The 19,276-nt window shown below is 39.8% G+C and overlaps 1 protein-coding gene across 6 annotated transcripts in view; it reads right to left on the reverse strand.

The window, feature by feature from the left end:
* The window catches only part of CLASP1 (cytoplasmic linker associated protein 1), a 298,327-nt gene that overhangs the window by 41,087 nt on the left and 237,964 nt on the right, over positions 1–19,276 (reverse strand). For all 6 annotated transcript variants that reach the window (XM_031936404.1, XM_026456078.1, XM_023185195.2 and 3 more), the window contains 4 exons: positions 19,091–19,169; positions 17,903–18,046; positions 8,207–8,350; positions 7,568–7,674 (listed from right to left, as the gene is read on the reverse strand). In XM_031936404.1, the coding sequence (XP_031792264.1) occupies positions 7,568–7,674; positions 8,207–8,350; positions 17,903–18,046; positions 19,091–19,169 (474 nt within the window). The remainder of the gene's footprint in view (positions 1–7,567; positions 7,675–8,206; positions 8,351–17,902; positions 18,047–19,090; positions 19,170–19,276) is intronic.

Here is a 19,276-nt window from a genome sequence, read left to right on the forward strand (position 1 = left end):
CTGAGGACCCCACAATACTAGCTCATGTACAGACAAGGCATTTATACATCTGGCCAGTACACTATTTTTTATATATAAAGACTGAGTATTATGACTCAAACAAAAAATATATATACAAGATGTAAAAAAAGCCTTAAAATACTTTAAATCACAACAACCAAAAATAACAGCATAGCCCATGCAAAAGAAAAAAATTCAAAAAACTGAAAGAACGATGGGATGGACAAGAGGAAGTCTGGCGGAACGTTCAAGTTTTTTAAGGGATGTCACAATATTATTTCCCATATGTCGCTTCAGATAATGTCAGCTTTCAGATAATTCATCTCATTATTCTTAACCTGAACTTTCCTAAAAATATTTCATTTCAGATCACATCACTTCACTATTACAATAGCCTCTTTTTAGAATAAGAAAATAAAGGATTCTGCCAGGTAATTTCCTCCTTCTCACTTTGAATTAATAAACCAACTCAAACTCCCAATTTAGGAGCACCATTTGCAGAACCAAGAACAATTGAAGGTGTCTTCTTTTAGACGCACTAGCCTGAGGTTTGAAGTATCTCCTTGGTATGAAGCTAAAACAGTGAGCCACAGGTGAGAGGCATAACTGCTTACCTCTAGGAGGAAATGGACCATGCTACTTTCTTTGCTATTTTTATGCTTTGGCTTGATTTGTAGTTTTCCAAATCAGTATCTGTGAAGTTCTCACTTAAAGGAAAAAGGAATTTCCCATGAAAGCCATTATCAAGGAGGGTAGATATTATGTCCTCACAAGCGGTATATGAGGGAGCCACAGTACGGCCTCAGAAGTGGACTGAGAAGCGACCTGGGGAAACCTCAGTCTGCCATCTGCCCCACAGCCTGTCTTGTTTCAGCCTGAGACAACCCCAGGACATAATCCTTGGGTTAGAGGTCAGGCCCTGATCACCTGTAAATACTCTGGTTAGACTCCAGAAGGGCTCTCTTAGGGTTTTTTAAATTAGGGAGAATTCCTTAATCAGTCAGTAGTCACTGACCCAAGGTTAGGCTTACGTCAGGCCATGCCACCCAACATGGAAGCTGAATGCGGCCCTGGGCTTGCCCGCTGAAGGATTCATGTCGTGGGGAGGGAGGAGGGCAGGTCTCCAAGAGAGAGAAACTGGAAAGAGAAGTCTGCCTTCTTTGTCGTTTTGTAGGAAAAGGGTACAATGTATAGATTAAGCATAGTCATTCTTTGTTGCGGAATCAATAGGATTTTCGCACAGAGCAAAGAAACAGGCATACAGATTCCCTCTTAGTTTTATGTAACTGATAGGTTTTCTAAATGTAAAAGTCTCTAGTCAACTATCCCTGCCTCCAATGGGCAACAGGAGTTGTAAGTATTTAGTAAGCATTCTCTCTTAATGAGTTAGGTCAACATGTATTACTGTGTACATATGTGAAAGACGATCCTAGGAATGGGATGTGCTCTGGAGGGATAATCTTGATGTGTGGCTGGCAGTGAAGCTGAGTGCCCATGAGGTCAACATACTGGGAGATGGTCAACAAACTGATCTTACACTTGGAGGCACAGCTAACCTTAAAAAAAAGAAAAAGGAGTGACCTGCTTTGTTAACATTAAAGACAGCAGCCGTCTCCTCGTCTGCTTGCCCTAACCTTGTGTATCTAGAAACATTCATCGCAGGGTTCTCTGTACACTGTAGAAATGACTTTTAGAGGTATAAGAGCTTCAAAAGGAAGGTGTTGTTAAAATGTTTCATTTACTGTTTTTGGCTTCACTATGTAGATTATTTGTATTCCACAAAAGTCAGAATACAAATCTGTGCAAAAGCTATCTATGAAGCATTTCAAAAGTAACAGACCGTTTTGTTTGTTTTTTGTTTTTTTTTTAACCCTTTTCCTATCACACCCTCTATCATAGAGGGTAGAAACTCATCTCACAAAGCACAATGACAGCTGGACTGCCCAGTGCTCTAACAGGTTTCTAGGGAAGACATTCTCTGATCTTCGGACCTTATAAAAAGCATCCCCAAGAGACCCTGAAATAGACATCTGCAGTACTATGTGGACCCTTCTTTGTACCACAGATTTACCATCTGTCAGCATCTGAGGGAAGCCCACCCTGTCTTCCCGACTCATAAATAATTGTTGCATAACCAGTGTCCATGATGCTGCACTCGGCATCAACTGTGGAGGTGCATGAGGTGACTGACAGTTCTCCTTCTTAGAGGCAGGGCATCCTTAGTGAGCTGTAACAGTTATCCTGCCTCGTGGGGATTCCTTTCTGGATGTGTGTGCTCAGACTACCCTTATATGACAGTATGTTAGGAAAGAAATCAGCTATATATAGTCAATAGCATGGCTGAGAGTGAGAGGTATGGTTTGGGAAAGAGTAGGTCTCCTGGCTTCTCAGGGGAATGCCTTCTGCACTTTAGACACACGCTAAGGAAACTGCTCCCACTATTGCCCACGCTGACCTCACAGCATTTCCTGAGCTCTTTCTGGGGGCTGAGCACTGCACTGTACAGAAAGGCCCACAATAGTGGGCAGTGATGAATCTCATCAGGTTATAAAGGGTCATCTGTCCCTGTGACACAGCAGGAACCATACTTGTGAGATTTGGCAAAGATCACACACCTGCTCACACTTCTCACCAAGGCTCTACTCCTGCTATGTGACACCAAGAAAGGGACCACACTGGAGGTAGCTTAGAGGCTTTCCCAAAGACCTGAGACGACCTTGGAAACGCAATAATATTGTGACACCTCAGACAAGTTTTTGACAGGTAGCTTGTTACCTGGGAGAGTAAGAGCGCCTGAGAGCCTTGTGGGAGGGAGCGGTGGGGATGGAGTTAGGCTGAGAAAAGGGAGGTGGGTGCTTCGCTAACCCGTCGGCACTCCAACCCCATAACCGACTGCAGTGATCAGAAGAGGAAAATCAGAGAGAAATACAAAAAGCAAAGGGGAGGGGAGGAGGAAAGTACTACACACTAAGTGTCTTAGTCTCTTCTTTCCTTGACAAAGTTCTATTAAAGTTAGTCAGAGCAAAATTAGCACTTCATCATACAGAGAAAAGAACAAATTTTGTTTTACAATTTGGTCCTTGATGAGACTGGTTTATTCTTTCCCCTCCCAACCATGGAATGTGTTTACTACTTAAAATCACATGAGATTCCAAGAGTGTCTATGTGAGAGACTGTGTGTATGTGGGAGTATGAGGGGGTGTGTGTATCTGCATGCACTGGGAAGGACATAACACAATACACAAGAAAATATGGATGTTCACTTTCAGTTAACTCATCAGTTATTTTAGAAAGAACCAAATAAAAATCACGGGGCCTCAATTCAAATGGGACCAGAGGGACTCCAGAAGGAGGACTCAGAGACCGTGCTACTCTGACCAGAACTCCAATGTGGAGCAGTGCATTCTCTGGGGCTGTGATCCAGTTGGATGGTGTTCAGAGACAGCACAAGCTGTTTCCTTCTGAAACAAGAGTAGCACCACTATGAGGGCTAGTATGTTAAGTCTCAGCCGGCCAGCTCAGAGTACCAGGTCATAAAAACCAAATCTCTCTGCTCATATCACCTAATATGAGAACTGAAATTCTTCTGGGAACACAAGTATTCATCTTCCCTTCGCAAATGTCACTGGGTGCCTGGGCTTGCAGAGGTCCTGAAGGAGAGTTCTAACAACTGCTGCAATTCAAAAGGATTGAGGGAAAGCCTGGGAAAGTGGAGAGCTGGGCTGGCTGGTGATGTGGGGGAAGGCCAGGGTGGAGTCCATGGCATCAGCGCCAGGGCACCTACGGAACAGCCCTGCCTGCCACTGGCATTCACTGGCATCATCACAGAGGGAGCCTCTGCATGCTAGTCTTTCCTGAGCACAGGTATGGCTCTGCTTTATAAGGAAAATAAGTCTTTGAGATGCGAAGTCACTGCCGTACAGAGGCCTAAAGACACACTGGCCTCTATGTGAGGCACACACTGGGTCAGACACACACACTGGGTTGGAGGTGAGGGCACAGGAGGGATGCAGGTGACACCTCTGGCTGGGCCTCTGCTTGGGGAAGGAGGCGCAGACACACCCACCTCCGAGTGTGGGGTGGGGTCTCCCTGTTAAGCCCACTTTGATTCTATCCATACTCTGGATACTCTCACAAGAGGACCACTAAAAATGACTTCCTATTGCTAGGGACACATACGCTATTTACACAGAGTCATCCTGCTCTATGACATGTTTGCCAAGAACATATGGCAGACCAGAGCAAGGACCACCATACACTTTTTTCTCTTAAAGGAAATGGACTTCGGATGATTTCTGAAGCCCCTTGCAACTCAGTTTTTCATTTACCATAAAATCACATTGGGTAAAATATAAATATGTACTTCACATATTTATAGCACATAGATCTCTTCTCCAAATACCAAGTAGTATTTGTGTATTAGTTGGTAATAGGTAATTTACTCTTTCACACAGAAATGATGTCTAACAGAATGTTTTACAAAAGTTTAACCTATTATCTACAGCATCTCTACTACTACTGGGTTGATAAAAAAAAAAAAATGACTTCCTCACTGGTGAGAGATGTATACATATATATTTTATATATATGTATATATATAAATAAATAAATATGACAGGGTCTCATTCTGTTGTCCAGGCTAGAGTGCAGCTCACTGAGGCCTCCATGTCCTGGGCTCAAGCAATCCTCCCACCTCAGCCTCCCAGGTGTTTGGCACCATGTCCGGCTGATTTTTTATTCTTTGTAGAGACAGGATCTCACTATGTTGCCCAGGCTAGTTTCAAACTCCTGGGCTGAAGCAATCCTCCCACACTGGCCTCCCAAAGTGCTGGGATTACAGGCATCAGTCACCAATGTCCAGCCGCTAGTGATATTTTTAAACAATTATCAGACTTATCATTTTAGAATAGTTTCTTACTATCATCATGATCCAAGTATAGAAATTTTGGACTAAAAAAAAAAAAGTTCATTTTGACAGTTAAAAATAGACTTAAAACAGGCCAGGTGTGGTGGCTCATGCCTGTAATTCCAGCATGTTGGGAAGCAGAGGTGGGTGGATAACCTGGGGTCAGGAGTTCAAGACTCCGTCTCTACTAAAAATACAAAAATTAGCCTGCCGTGGTGGTGTATGCCTGTAGTCCCAGCTACTCAGGAGGCCGAGACATGAGAATCGCTTGAATCCAGAAGGCAGAGGTTGCAGTGAGCAGAGATCATGCCACTGCACTCCAGCCTGGGTGACAGAGTGAGACTCAGTCTCCAAATAAATAAATAAATAAATTTGACTAAAAACAAATAATTGGTAATAGCTTTTCCCCTACAGAATAAAAAGCTAACACTGTTTGGTCAAGATAACTCAAAGGAATGGCAGGTTGCAGAAAATCAACAATTTAAGAGCAATGCTCAGGTAAAAATAGCTGAGATTATATACAACAGATCTGTCTACCTTTTTATAGTCTCCGTAAATGAGGTAACCTACTCAATTCTATTTAGTGCAATAATCCATTTCTTTTATCATTTTCCTTTAGAAAATATGCAGCCTATTTGAATATTTCTAGTGACATGATAACATGAGGCAGTTTTTCCCACTGCTGGACAGTTTTAGTTGCAAGAAAAATCATTTCTTCCGTGAGCTCAAGTTGGCTGAGGCCACCTGGCTATCTATGCACTGAATGATGGCAAGTTTAAAAAAACACATTTTTCCAAGAAAGAAACTACATAAATAACTCCCTAAAGAAGAATCTGATAACAAGAAAATATTTAGACCACATATGAACTACCGAATATTGAAAATAAATCTCGTTTCTTCCACTGATCTGTAACTATAAAGAAAAATTAAGATGAGGCCAATTAAGAAGGGATAATGACCTCGAAAAACAAAATTTTTAATGACTTGAGGACCCATGGAGATTGACTTAGCCAGTTTCAGCTCTGATGAATGATACTAACAGCATTAACAAGTTTTTACTTAGATTACTAGCACAAATAATAATAAAATGCTTAATTTGAGTTAAACCTTTTGACTTACTATCTAAAGAATGTGCCACCCTAAGAATGCAATAACTAAAAGATGTATGAACTGTATGTTATGGAAGAAAAGATTTCCCAATTAATGTTGCATAACTATCTCTTCTAGACAGAGGCAACAATTTACAGAAAATTCAACTTTTGCATATAATTTTCTCCACTAGGAAAGATAATTTTATGATTTTACTGTCACCACTGTACCACTATATTCTTTAGATATACATGGTAGTATTAAGAAAAAAAAAAAAAAATTGGCTGAACCTCAGTCACACCTGGGGAAAGCCAAGCATATTTTCATTCGTCTCTGGTCTCAATTGTTTAATTGTAACAGCCTGTTAAAGCCATGACAACACAGACCAAATCTGGAGACATAATGTCACATTGTCGTCTACCTAAATATAGTGCAGAGGGACATTTGGGGGAGTAAACATAAGGGCAATCTAAACAGCAAGATAAGACAGCTACAGAAAATACTTGGTTTCACCAAGAGGAAAATACACATTTCTTATGTTCCAAAGTATTTAAAGGATATGAGGAACTGGAAACCTTCAGTGATAAGGAAGAAGTGTGGGAGATTCTTGATCATTTAAAAAACTAAATGTAAAAGCAATTATGTTTTGATATCTTCCTAGTAGCAAGGTCCCATTAAAGGGAAAATAGCACACTTGTGGTATTGTCATTTCATTTTAAGATCTCGGTGTCAGCAGCCTTCAGAACAAAAGCTTACTGGTTTGTATTGTTAATGATCCCAAAGAGTTAATCCTGTAGACACAGCATGTGTGCCCCTTGCTGGTGCAGACACTGGCTCTTTCATCAAAATCCTGGCCTGTAGGGCAACTACTTTGAGTGGAGCCATGGGTAACTCCCAGCCCATGTGAGGGGGTCACTAAAGCCACCATGCAGACTTCTAAAGGTTCTGGTCAGATGGTGAAGTATTACTAAAGATCCCAAGACAAAGCAGGTTCTCTTTTTAAGTCACTGCCTCAGCTTCTATAGGACCAATATTTGCATGGTCCCAATAAGAGTATGAAATGTGGACCCAATTTTAGTTCTCAGATTCTAAATCACAGTCCTTCAGAGCAGCATTCTGCTTCAAACATGATAGCAACTATGTTTAGAATGACTACTTGGGTTAAAAAACTACCCCAGACTTGGTGTAACTGACTATAACAAGTTGGCTTGGATGACTAAATACCTTCAGGTTCTACCACTTGCAGAACAGGTAATGAGCTTCTACATGGATTCTATGCAAAACAGTACCAAATGCAAACTTTCAGTTGTAGGTACTATTAGGTACCAGTGAGTGTTTAGAGCTACTAGAACCAGAGAACATTCAGAACACACCACTCATCTTACCATAGAAGTTAACCCCTTTGCGGAAGATTATACAGTTACAATTTGAGTGAGGACTAGAACCCATGGTTCTTGATACTCAATATTCTTTTTGTTATTTAGCTTAGTCTAAAAATCTAGAAATAGGCTGCACAGCAATTAAGGTGCTTTAGTTTCTTTAATTCTGTGGAAAGTAAAGATGTGACCTTACCTTGGAGACAGACCCCCATGGGAACAGTTGGTGGGTGAGGTTAGGGGGCTGGTCCTGCTGCTGGTGTGTCGGGAGGGCGTCCGGCCAATCGTATTGCTTGGAGAGCCCTGGGGTGAAGCAGAATAGGCATCATTATTCCAGTGCTGTACATAGAATATTATTCTATTCTCTCCTTGGTCTTTTAATCCACATGTAAATAAATGGGTAGAATCTGCCCAGGATGGTTCCCCCCACCCTCAGAATCATAAGGCCAATTTTAAGTGCATATAAACCAAAAATGAATAATCATCATATAGGCACTCCTGGAGTCCAATGATTGATGTTGGGTGTGCTAGAGTGACAGACAAAATTGAGCATCTACATCTTTCCAGTGTTGAAAAAAAAGACCAACTCAGTGAATGAATGACTAATTGCATAGCCTAGTGAAAATGTAGCTGACTGAACGACCTAAGAAAAACACCATCCTTAAATATCAGATTCATTCATTCACGGGGCTCAGGATGGCCCCGTCCTCAGGATGCTCGGCATTTCCTGAAAGAGGACAAGGAAACGGGGTATTCTATCAGAGCAGGTTCTAGGTAAGGGCTCTGCAGAGGTCACGGACATCACACAGGCACCAGCCGTGACCAAAGCACTCACCACACTGGTGTTACTGGAATTCTTGAGGTGGTTGTGCAGGAGTTTGGTGGCACCATCCTGGAATGTTTTTGGCAAGGCACCAAGTAACATGGTAAATTCAGGAGTATTCAATTCAAACAGAGAGATTAGCACAATTTGTGCTGCCTAGAAAAAGGAACCATGATTAATTTATGTAACGTACAATAGGTCCTTCATCAAAATGTTGATTAAAGTTGTTTTTAAAAAATATTTTATAAGTAAAATCACTAATAAGAGGGCATTCTAGGCATCAAAAACAAAGAAGCATCTGAGGAAAATAATATCAATCATTAGTCTGACTTCAATCTGGAAAATAAACTCTGGCTTCATTTTAATGTCCTGGCCTTGGAATTCCACAGCACACTAATAATAAACTCCTAGAACTTTTCTTTTGTTATCTGGTACTAGGAAGGAAGCTGGTAAATAGGTAAATGAAACAATTAAAAATTTTAAAAAGTTTAAGATTGATCCCACTTTAATAATTCATAACTGAACAGGGATCTCAGTGCACCTTGGAGAGCACATATTTTTAAACAAGCTGCATTAGGTTATCCTGAGAAGCCACACTCCTCTTGACTAAGAAACACAAGAAAACGAGTATAAATACCCCAGAAAAACTTCTACACCTATAAACCAAGGAGAGAGACTTCTGAGAAGCAAACTGGACTTTGAAGGAGTCTACATTAAAAACATGCTCTTCTGCCTTCTGAAGAATGTTCTACTTTTGCTTATTAATTGAGTCAACACACTGCCAAGCCTGCTTGTAATGACTGTGGTAGCGAGGCAGGCAAAGCAGTACGAGTAGTCAATGAGACTCGGGCTTCTAGTAAGTGATGTGCTTTCTATGGATTTAGTAGCAGGCAATCTGAGCTTAAAGCACAATGCCTGAGGAATTAATTATAATAGTTTTCATTTACAAAAGCCAAGCCAAAAAAAAAATTTAGTAAATACTAACTGGCATTTCTCATTAATTTCTAAGAGTCAAGAGAAAGAAAAAGACACAAAAAACTGTCTGTGATTATAATCACTTCTTTTTCGTTTTTAATCATAAAGATTTTACAAACATAAAGTCTTTCCAAAGACTGTAATTTTTAAGATTGCAGTAATTATTTAGAATTTTTTTCCATGACATAGAATATTACACAAAAAATGTGCTTGCAGAGAGGTTCTTTTGGAAATAAAAATCACAAAATAGTTCAAGGCTTTTACAATGCTACAATTAATTATAGGTCCAGTTAGGACAAAATTACTATTTTGTGCATGGAGAAGGAAAATAAATCCAAAAACCCGAAGGTATTTAACCAAAAATAAGAATTATGAATTTAAAAATGTAATCAAAAATTACTTTAACATTTTGAAATCATTCATCAAAGCACTGAGCAAAAGTACATTACTTTTTCCCCCTTTAATTTCAAATACAGTCATTTATACCTTTTCCACCCAAATTAAATCATAAGTGGCCAAAATATTCTTATGACATGGGCAAAAAACATTATTATTGATTTTACTAAAATATGCTTTTCTACATTTCATTTTGGAAACATTTTAAACAAATTATCTGAAGGAGTCTACTTTACCAACAATTTAATGTACTGTTAATTTGATATGCACATTTGTATAATAGAACAATTTCCAAAACTCATGCAAAATAACCTGTATATTTTTAAAAAAACATTGTATTAGGTGTTAGAAAAAAAACAATGCATGCAGAAAAATAATGCACTACAAGGAGGAAAGCAAGCGGCAGCCTGGAATTGTAGCAGGAAAAACACATCAATGTCATCAGTTTCATTAAAAAATATTGGCACTTAAATTTTGTTGATTGAAAATGGCATCTGAAGGTTATAAAACATATAATTACCTTCTTGAATAGTATGCTTTTTATGTCAAATGTGCCACTGCCTTTATTTAAGAGACAATATTTCTTCCCAGAATGTTATCTAATGTCACAAGCTAACTTGAGGCTTTTCATGATGCAAATTATAAACTTAGTAGCTTAAAGTATTTCCAAAGTAAAATCTTTTAAAAATAAGATCCAAGTTCTAGAAACTGGTAGAAAGTATCATTTAAATATACAGTTTTTTTCTAAGAAAAGAGGCAGGGGTCTCATTGCCCAGGCAGGAGTGCAGTGGCAATTTACAGGTCCAATCACAGTGCACAGTGCCTCGAACTCCTGTGCCTCAAGCAATCCTACTGCCTCAGTCTCTGGAGTAGCTGGGATTATAGGCATATATCATAGTGCCCGGCCCAAGTATCCAATTTTTAAAAGATTTTATATCAGAGTTTTGCAAGGAATTAGACTGTTAGTATTTTCAAATATTCTATCTCTGACCCTCTGAATTAGTGAGAAGTTAAAATATGGAATCCAAGCAAGGAAGAAAACTGGGTTATATTTATCATTACCATCGATATGATCTCATTAAACAAGTAATTCCAGATATGGAACTGGGCTGCAGAGATGCATTTAAAAAGCCTGGGGCATAGCTCATGTTCACTAGTGATTCAAAAAGCGGAGTACGCCACTGTTCTTGTCTGCATATCTGAACTGTTGTCTTTGAAAGAGGCAAGACCATTAGGCAGCCAGATGAAAAACTCAGAGTACTGCTGACTTTTTCTAATGGGCAACCCTAGGGCAATTTATGTTAAGGATCACATGGCAACTTAAAATGAAATGATTCTCACGCACACCCTCATAGAGGAATTTGAGAGGTGGGGTTTGTAAAAGGTTCTTCACATCTCACTGCTACCATATGAAGAGAACTCCCAAGGACATCAACTGTCTTGAATGTTGCACACCTTATAGCAGAAAGGAATTCTTCCTAGCAGATCAGATCAAAATAAAGCTTTTCCAAACACTTCAGTGTTGTTATTAATTTGGGAAAACAAAATTTGAGAGGAAAAGCAGAGTTTTCCAATTTATTAAACAACTCACTGCTCCCTTCAGACTCTCAATAAAAATTGCTTCATAAAGTCACCAAAGAGAAACTATTTCAAAACCTTCAGTCATTTCTCATTTAGTGCCTCTCCTTTTTTTTTTTTTCAAGAGATGGGGGTCTCACTATATTGCCCAGGCTGGAGTACAGTGACTATTCACAGGCATGATCACTGTGCACTGCAGACCCGAACTCCTGCAATCCTCCTGCCTCAGCCTCCCAAATAGCTGGGACTACAGGCGTGTGCCACTGCTCCAGCCTACTCTCTCTCTACTATTCTATTAAAATATGGTAGCAGTCGACACAAATATGGCTATATCACTGAGAAGGTAGTTAATCATAACACACACCATAACACAAAGGTTGACCCAGGCACATATACACACGCTCATATAGTATTATATTAATTTTAGATTTATCAAAAGCTTCCCAGTGCCTTCACAAGGGCAACTGGTATTAATAATCTAAAATGCAAACAGTGAAGTGTGCTGTTTGAAATTAGTACACAGTTTTCAATCTACCTGTTTACAACTTTCTTCCAAGTTTCCTTCTCCAGGCCCAGAGCAGGTTGAAGCTGACCTAGTGGGGAAATCCTCACCTACTCGACTACGCTGAAGCGAGGACTGGCAAACAGGAAAGGTGGGAGGATTGAATCAGAGAGAAGCAGAAAGTGCCTAAACATGGCAATCTGTTAGCTACAAAAGCATTTGGCTTCTTAGCTAAAATCAGCGAGACACACATGATTGAAAGTTAGGAAGAATCAGAATAATAACAGTAGCTGCCAGTGTTAACCCTCAGTAGTATCACTAGGTCTTTTACTTAATAATCTTAAAAGTAGTATTCTTGCTTCAGGTGATGAAATGGAAGATGTTCAAATAAGACTTCAATGAGTCCGGCATGGTGGCTCACACCTGTAATCCCAGCACTTTGGGAGGCCAAGGTGGGCAGATCAACTGAGGTCAGGAGTTTGAGACCAGTCTGGCCAACAAATGAAACTCCCGTCTCCACTAAAAATACAAAAATTAGCTGGGTGTGGTGGCACGTGCCTGTAATCCCAGCTACCCAGGAGGCTGAGGCAGGAGAATCGCTGGAACCTGGGAGGCGGAGGTTGCAGTGAGCCAAGATCGTGCCACTGCACTCTAGCCCGGGTGACAGAGCGAGACTGTCTCAACAACAACAACAACAAAGACTTGAAAGAGACTCACAGTCACAGTTAAGCTGAAATTCAGTTATTTGATAGTAAAACCCTTAGCTTTCAGACTAGAGGCATGCTGCCTTTATAATCATATATTTTTTAAAAGTCAATTAGAAAGCTCACCTTCTCAATGCAATTTATGCATTAATACTTCTCCCTGCTCTAGTCAACAGCATCTTTACACTTCTAGGTTTCTTTGCCACGCCTTCGCTGCCCACACTTCTCGAAACAAGGTTTGGGGGCTAAATCTGTTGCTTCATTTGACAAAGAGACTCACATGTTTAAATAAGCTAACATACAGGCATTCTAAATTCCAAAATGTAAACATACAATTAAAATTCTACTGCCATTACCACATTCCCTCTGATTGATCACATGGCTTCCTAAATCTTGGAACAAATTCTGGTACTCAGTTTATTCCATAAATAACAACAGCAGCAAAACAATCCTCAAATAATAATAGCAGAGCTGCAACTGCAAATAAAATGTCTAGGTTTTAATATATTTTATGAAATTTAATCCGTTTAGTAACGCCTGAGGTAAGTGTTACTTACGTATTTTAGAGATGGGTCTCTTTCTGTGGGTGCAAGCAATCCTCCCACCTCAGCCTCCCAAGAAGCCGAAACTATAATAAGCATGCGCCACCAAGCCCAGTTTGAGGCAAGTATTATTATTCCCATTTTACAGATAATAAACAAGAACTCAGGGATTACATTGCTTGCTCTGACCCCAGTGAGTGGCAGAGGCAGAAGTCAAATGGAGGTCAAACTCCAGAACCCACCTTCTTTCTATCAGTAATATATACTATTATCTTATGTCCATACAGTGCATTAAGAAAGGTCTAGTGTACGTCTGCATAGTTTCATCACACAACTAAACTAGTCAGGGCTCCCACACTGAGAAAATGGAAAAGTTTACTTTTGGAATACAGTAGGCCAGTTACAGACTGGGTTGGGCTTTTTTCATCTTGTCCAAACCAGTCTCAGTGTGGTAAGCACACCTCACTGGTGATTCGTTCGTGTTTTGATTTTAAAAACACCTTAACAATTTAAGCACCCCTCCCTCCACAATGTGAAACACCCCAATATACTGAGCTAAGAAAGAAAACAAAATATTAAAAATGCTAAAATCAATGAATCTGAGTTATACCAGCTTGTATCCGTTTAAAATGCTTCAAAAGTGCTTTCACAAATACGGTTGTATGGACTTAGAGAATGAATTATGTTGTCTGAAAAGTCCCCAGGTACTCTGTTTACATAAAATATTCTCCAGAGATGAGTCTGAGAATTTATCGTATAAATTTCAGACTGAAGGGCTCTTCTGTATTTAGAACACCCACCCTAAAAAAATTAAAGCAGGACATTAACAGAAGAACTTGGTTTAAGATCACAAAATGCTTTTAAATCACCAAGATTTCCATAACCCCTAATATAACCTTTAAAAAAACTCTGCAAATGAAGGATGAGGCAGAACAAAGTTTATTTATACAGACATGTATTTTACGTTTAGTGTGTTAAATGATCTAGATAAGAATGGTACTAGTTTTATTTTTATACAGCTTTAAAATAATTTTAAATCTTATCAATTTTAGATATTAGAGCAGTGATATATGCTATATCACAATTCTAAGTATTTTAATTTATTTAGGCACTACCTTCATTTTGACAGTGCCTCAAGAACATCTCATATTCCTGGGTAAGGCAGCTGCATCACTGACAAAAGCAACTATATTTATAAATGTTCAATGGATGGTACATCAAAACAGGGAATTTAAATAAAAGTGAATCTACCTCCAAAAAGGATTAATCTGCAGCACCTTAATGTAGAGTTTGAGGACATCTATTTTAATACTGTCCTATGATACAACTATTTGAATCAAAAGTAATGCTTTACTAGTTAGTGCGGAATGTTACTGAAAGCCAAATAGTTTAGAGCCACGGATATCTTAGATGATTAAAAAAAAAAAAATCTAGAAGGTGACAGAACACAGAAATGCATCTGCTAAGTAAGTTGAACCACATCATAATTTGCACAGATAGGTAAAAAAGCTCCCTCCTAAAATAAGAGCCAAGGAATTATGGAATAACTACGGAAGCCTTTTGCCAATCCCCTAAAAGAGACACCAAAGTCCTGGTAGTCAAGACACTAAGACGGCCCCCAAGATACCCCATAACGTATTACACCCTATATAATCCCTCCCACCCTTAGAGTGCGCGGGACTTGTGAATATAATGGATATCACTCCCACGACTGTGTTACATGGCAGAAGGGATTTTCGAAAAATGTAATTAAGGCCCTTAATCAGTTGACTTTGAGTTAATCCAAAGGGACATTATCCTGGGTGGGCCTGACCTAATCAGGCAAGCTCTTAAAAGGCATCTGGGAGGCGGGGCATGGTGGCTCACACCTGTAATCCCAGCACTTTGGGAGGCCAAGACGGGTGGATCATGAGGTCAGGAGATTGAGACCATCCTGGCTAACACGGTGAAACCCATCTATACTAAAAAAACACAAAAAAACCCAGCCAGGCAAGGTGGCAGGCGCCTGTAGTCCCAGTTACTCGGGAGGCTGAGGCAGGAGAATGGTGTAAACCCGGGAGGCGGAGGTTGGAGTGAGCTGAGATCCGGCCACTGCACTCCACCGAGGGCGGCAGGCAAGGAATCCCACTGAAGGTGCTGAAAAAAAAAAAGGCATCAGGGAGATTCAAAATGAGAGAGATTCGATGGCTGGCTTTGTTTTAATTTCTCCTTCATTTTGGAATTACAGTTTTGCCAAACAGTGAATTCTTGGCTGACTGCTTTTTTTCTTTCAGCACCTTCAATGTCATCCATTGCCTCCTGTCCTCTGTGGTTTCTGAAGAGAAATGAGCTGTTAATCTTATTGAGGATCTTGTGCATGGGATGAGTTTCTCCCCTCTTGCTGCTTTCAGGATTCTCTCTTTAGTTTTCAGCAATTAGATGTTATGTGTCTAGGTGTGAATCCTTTTATTAAAATATCTTGGCTGGGCGCAGTGGCTCATGCCTGTAATCCCAGCACTTTGGAAGGCCAAGGCGGGCGATCATGAGGTCAGGAGTTCAAGACCAGCCTGAACAACATGGTGAAACCCCGTCTCTACTAAAAATACAAAAATTAGCTGGGTGTGGTGGTGTGCGCCTATAATCTCAGCTACTCAAGAAGCTGAGGCAGGAGAATTGCTTGAACCCGGGAGGCGGAGGTTGCAGTGAGTCAAGATCGCACCACTGCACTCCAGCCTGGGTGACAGAGCAAGACTCCGTCTCAAAACAAACAAACAAACAAACAAACAAAAAACCCATACTTTTTTTGGTCTGTTGGGCTACTTAGATGTATAATGTTTTTTGTCGAATTTGGGGAGTTTCTTAGATATTATTTCTTCATGTATTCTCCCGATAGCTTTGAATAAGCAAACTTCCTGGCAGCCTCTACTATCTGAGAATGGCTCCCTGGTTGACAGTCAGCAAGAAAGCAGGCGGCTGAGTTCTACACCTGTGAGAGACTGAAATCTGCCAAGAACCAATGAGCTGGAAGAAGACCTCAGCCTCAGATGAGACTGCAGATCCAGATGACATCTTGTTTCAGCCTCTGAGACACCAACCAGAGGACCCAGAGAACACATGCCAGATTCCTGATTTATTACTGTGAGATAATCTGTATTGTTTCAAGGGAAGTATGTGGTAATTTGTTATACAATAGAAAACAAATAAAGAAGTCAAAAGAAGGGAACTTTCAAAACTACAGTTTTAAAAATGATGGCTTCAAAATATCATTTGAATTGAAATCATTTCCATATGGGTGTTTATCATTCATTAATTCATTCAAAATATATTAATGCCTACTATGTTACTCCAGGTATATGCCAGGCACTGAGCATGCAGGGGGAGCAAAACAGTCTCCTTACTGCTCAACTTCCCAAACCCTCTGCTTCAGACGTATCAGTCTATTTCACTGTTCCCAGACAAATCTCATTTCTTAAACATGACTATTGTCCTTCCCCTAAACTCATCACTTATGCAAACTGCATCCATATTCCACATCTGAGGATGAATCTTATCTTCTCTAGGAAGCTTTATATGATTAATACAGAGTGCACTGAGTGGCAATATACAGAAAACCAGGCCGGTATTCCATCAGTTTGAAGGAAGTTGCCCAGGGTAACAGGGCCCTAACCACTAAAGTGGGTTTAGAGGAAGCACAAAAACTCTAGGTCCAAGGTAGGGTGGTGGGGAAGATGCCAGGGAACACAGAGGCCAAGCCTAGTCCTCAAGACACTGAGGAGCAACACTGCGTAGCAAAAGAATTTGCAAGAACCAGATCAAGACTGTATCAGTAGTTTGTATGTCTTGAGGTTCATTCCAGGGCCATGGCCCAAAATACTAGGCTTTGCCTGTTTATTAAAAATCAGCCAAGAGTGAAAGGAACCCCCATCAAAAACACAACAGAGTATCTAGGCTCTGCCCTATACCAATGAAATCAAATTCCTTGGGAATAGAGCTCAGAAATCTATGTTGATTTTAATTGCAGCCAGGACTGTGAACTATTAATCTGAATCTTCTCAAATTCCTCTGAAGATCAGGATTATTGTCCTAGAACCTAGGTATAAGTTAGGTGTGAAGGTGAGGATTTAAGTACACCTCACAATAGGAAAGGAGAAGTAGGGGGGCAGGCATGGAAAGCAGCACACCAGCGGAGATAAAGCTTTGCGAAGTAACACTGTATAATCCAAAATAACTGAAACAAGTGTTGAAACTCATTCAAACAGTAAATGAACGAAGTGATTTCTGGCAAGATATCTAATGTTCTATTTATATTTGGCTTGAGCTAGTATTAAAATAAGTTGAGGTTTTTGGAGCCTCAGGCTAATGATTCAAAATTATCTGTAATGTTCTGAATGGAATAGTAAGGACAGTGAGTCCTTGCTCAAATATTCTAATGTGCACGTCAACAGGGAGTGGGCATTATCATCAAAGCTTGTTTGTTCCAAACAGGCCCTAATTGAGGTAATATGCAAATCTAAAACATGTGTCAGCCCGTAGCAGGCAATACTTAAGTAACATTCCATTGCAGAAGCACATACTCACAAATCACACACATACTTATGTGCTACATATTGAAAGATGTTTGCTCTTTTTTAAGAATCTATTGCATCTTATCAAACTTTTCAACCACATTTTAACGATTAGGGACCCTGTAGCCAGCCAGCCCTAGGTCTGCAATTTTGTCTTCAAAGTATGTATTACAAACTGATATAAGGAAAACAAACATCTGTGTAAAAGACACTAATTTACTAGTGATTTCATATTAGAAAATATATAAAATAGATGCCTGGGGAAACCATAAGCCCATCGTGCAAGATCTCAGATTTTCATTTTTATGTTCAAAACTGGGCAGAGCCGGAGAGAGAAAAGGGCAACAGCAGAGCCTTAGGGACAAAGGTTTGTGTGCGGGCAGCGTGGTTTTCAAGTTTCTAAATACATTTCTCTAACACAAGCCCAGGAACAATCTGTAATTATACATCGGTTCTCTCGGACATACCTTTCTCACGTCTGAACTCTTTGGTTCTGTTGTCCAGGTTATGATTCTAGAAACAGCAAGCCTTGTCTCACTAGAGTTTACAAAATCTGTTGGATCCATCTGTCTGGCCAGAGACTCAATGTATTTCAGGATTGCAACTTTGACCTGAAAGAGCCAATAATTATAAACATTAAGTACACCTGATGATCTTTGAACACAATTCTTATCAAGTGGCTAGAGAAAAGTAAACCCTGTTGAGAGGGATCTCCTTCCTTTCTCCTGTATTGATAGTTTCCACATGGAGCGACATCCAACAGGGGAAAAAGCATGAAATGACTGATGATGGGTAAGTCTGGGGACAGGAAGAAGCACACGACTCAGTTTTCTCCATTTTTAGGTGCCTGTAGAGAAGCGTGCTCTCCTCCTCACCTATGCTGCAAGACACTTCCAGGGCAGGAGCCCTTGCAAGAGGCCTGTGGGATTTCCAGCTCTGCCACTGACTGCAGGGTACGTTCAACTCTAGTCTTGTCACACATTCTAGGCCATGTTCTGTAAGGCAGCATTTTCAGTAATCAAGCTGATGCTCTGCCCTAACTTCACCATCAACTTCTCAACTAGTTTTGACTTCAGGAGAAAAAGGTAATTATTTATTAGGCTCATCCTAAAACCTCCAAAAAGTTAATGATCAAAGAACAGACGATGAACGTGACCTAATTCAAATTAACACACATCCTCCCTCAAACTTGGTCTTGTTATTACTACAGGTATGATTTTCCACAACATGTAACAATGAACTTGCATAGCTTAGAATGTTAATATTAAACATTCCAACAAGATACCTATCTCCACACATAAGAAAGTCTTAATTTTCTAGTTTAAATATTAATTGTGAAAAAGACTAGTACTGCCCAAATGTTGGTGAGGATATAGAAAAACTAGAGCTCTCATAAACTACTGGTAGGAATACAATATGGTACAACCATTTTAGTGGTTTCTAAAAAAGCTAAACATATACCTATCCGATGAACCAGCAAATACACTTACTAGGTACCAAACCAAGAGAAACAGGAACATGTCCACAAAGAATCAAGCAAGAATGCTCACAGCAGATTTATTCACAATAGCTAAACATGGGTCATGTACAAACAAAAGTAAATTTAAGCAAATTTGAGTTCCAAGGTTGAACTGTAGCGACAAATAATTACTGACCTTGAGGTTTGGAGTTTGAGTTTGATCCACAATAAATCTCATCAAAATGTTAAATTGTTGATCAAATGGAAAGGAGTCCCTAGGTTGGTGGGAAAAAAGTGATTTTTAAAGAAATTTATTACAAAACAATATAAAACTATTTAACAAAAGCATACCATTGTAAGTTAATGTATGTAAAACCCTGCT

This window comes from Piliocolobus tephrosceles, chromosome 11, assembly GCF_002776525.5.
Source record: "Piliocolobus tephrosceles isolate RC106 chromosome 11, ASM277652v3, whole genome shotgun sequence".
Taxonomy (NCBI): Eukaryota; Metazoa; Chordata; class Mammalia; order Primates; family Cercopithecidae; genus Piliocolobus; species Piliocolobus tephrosceles.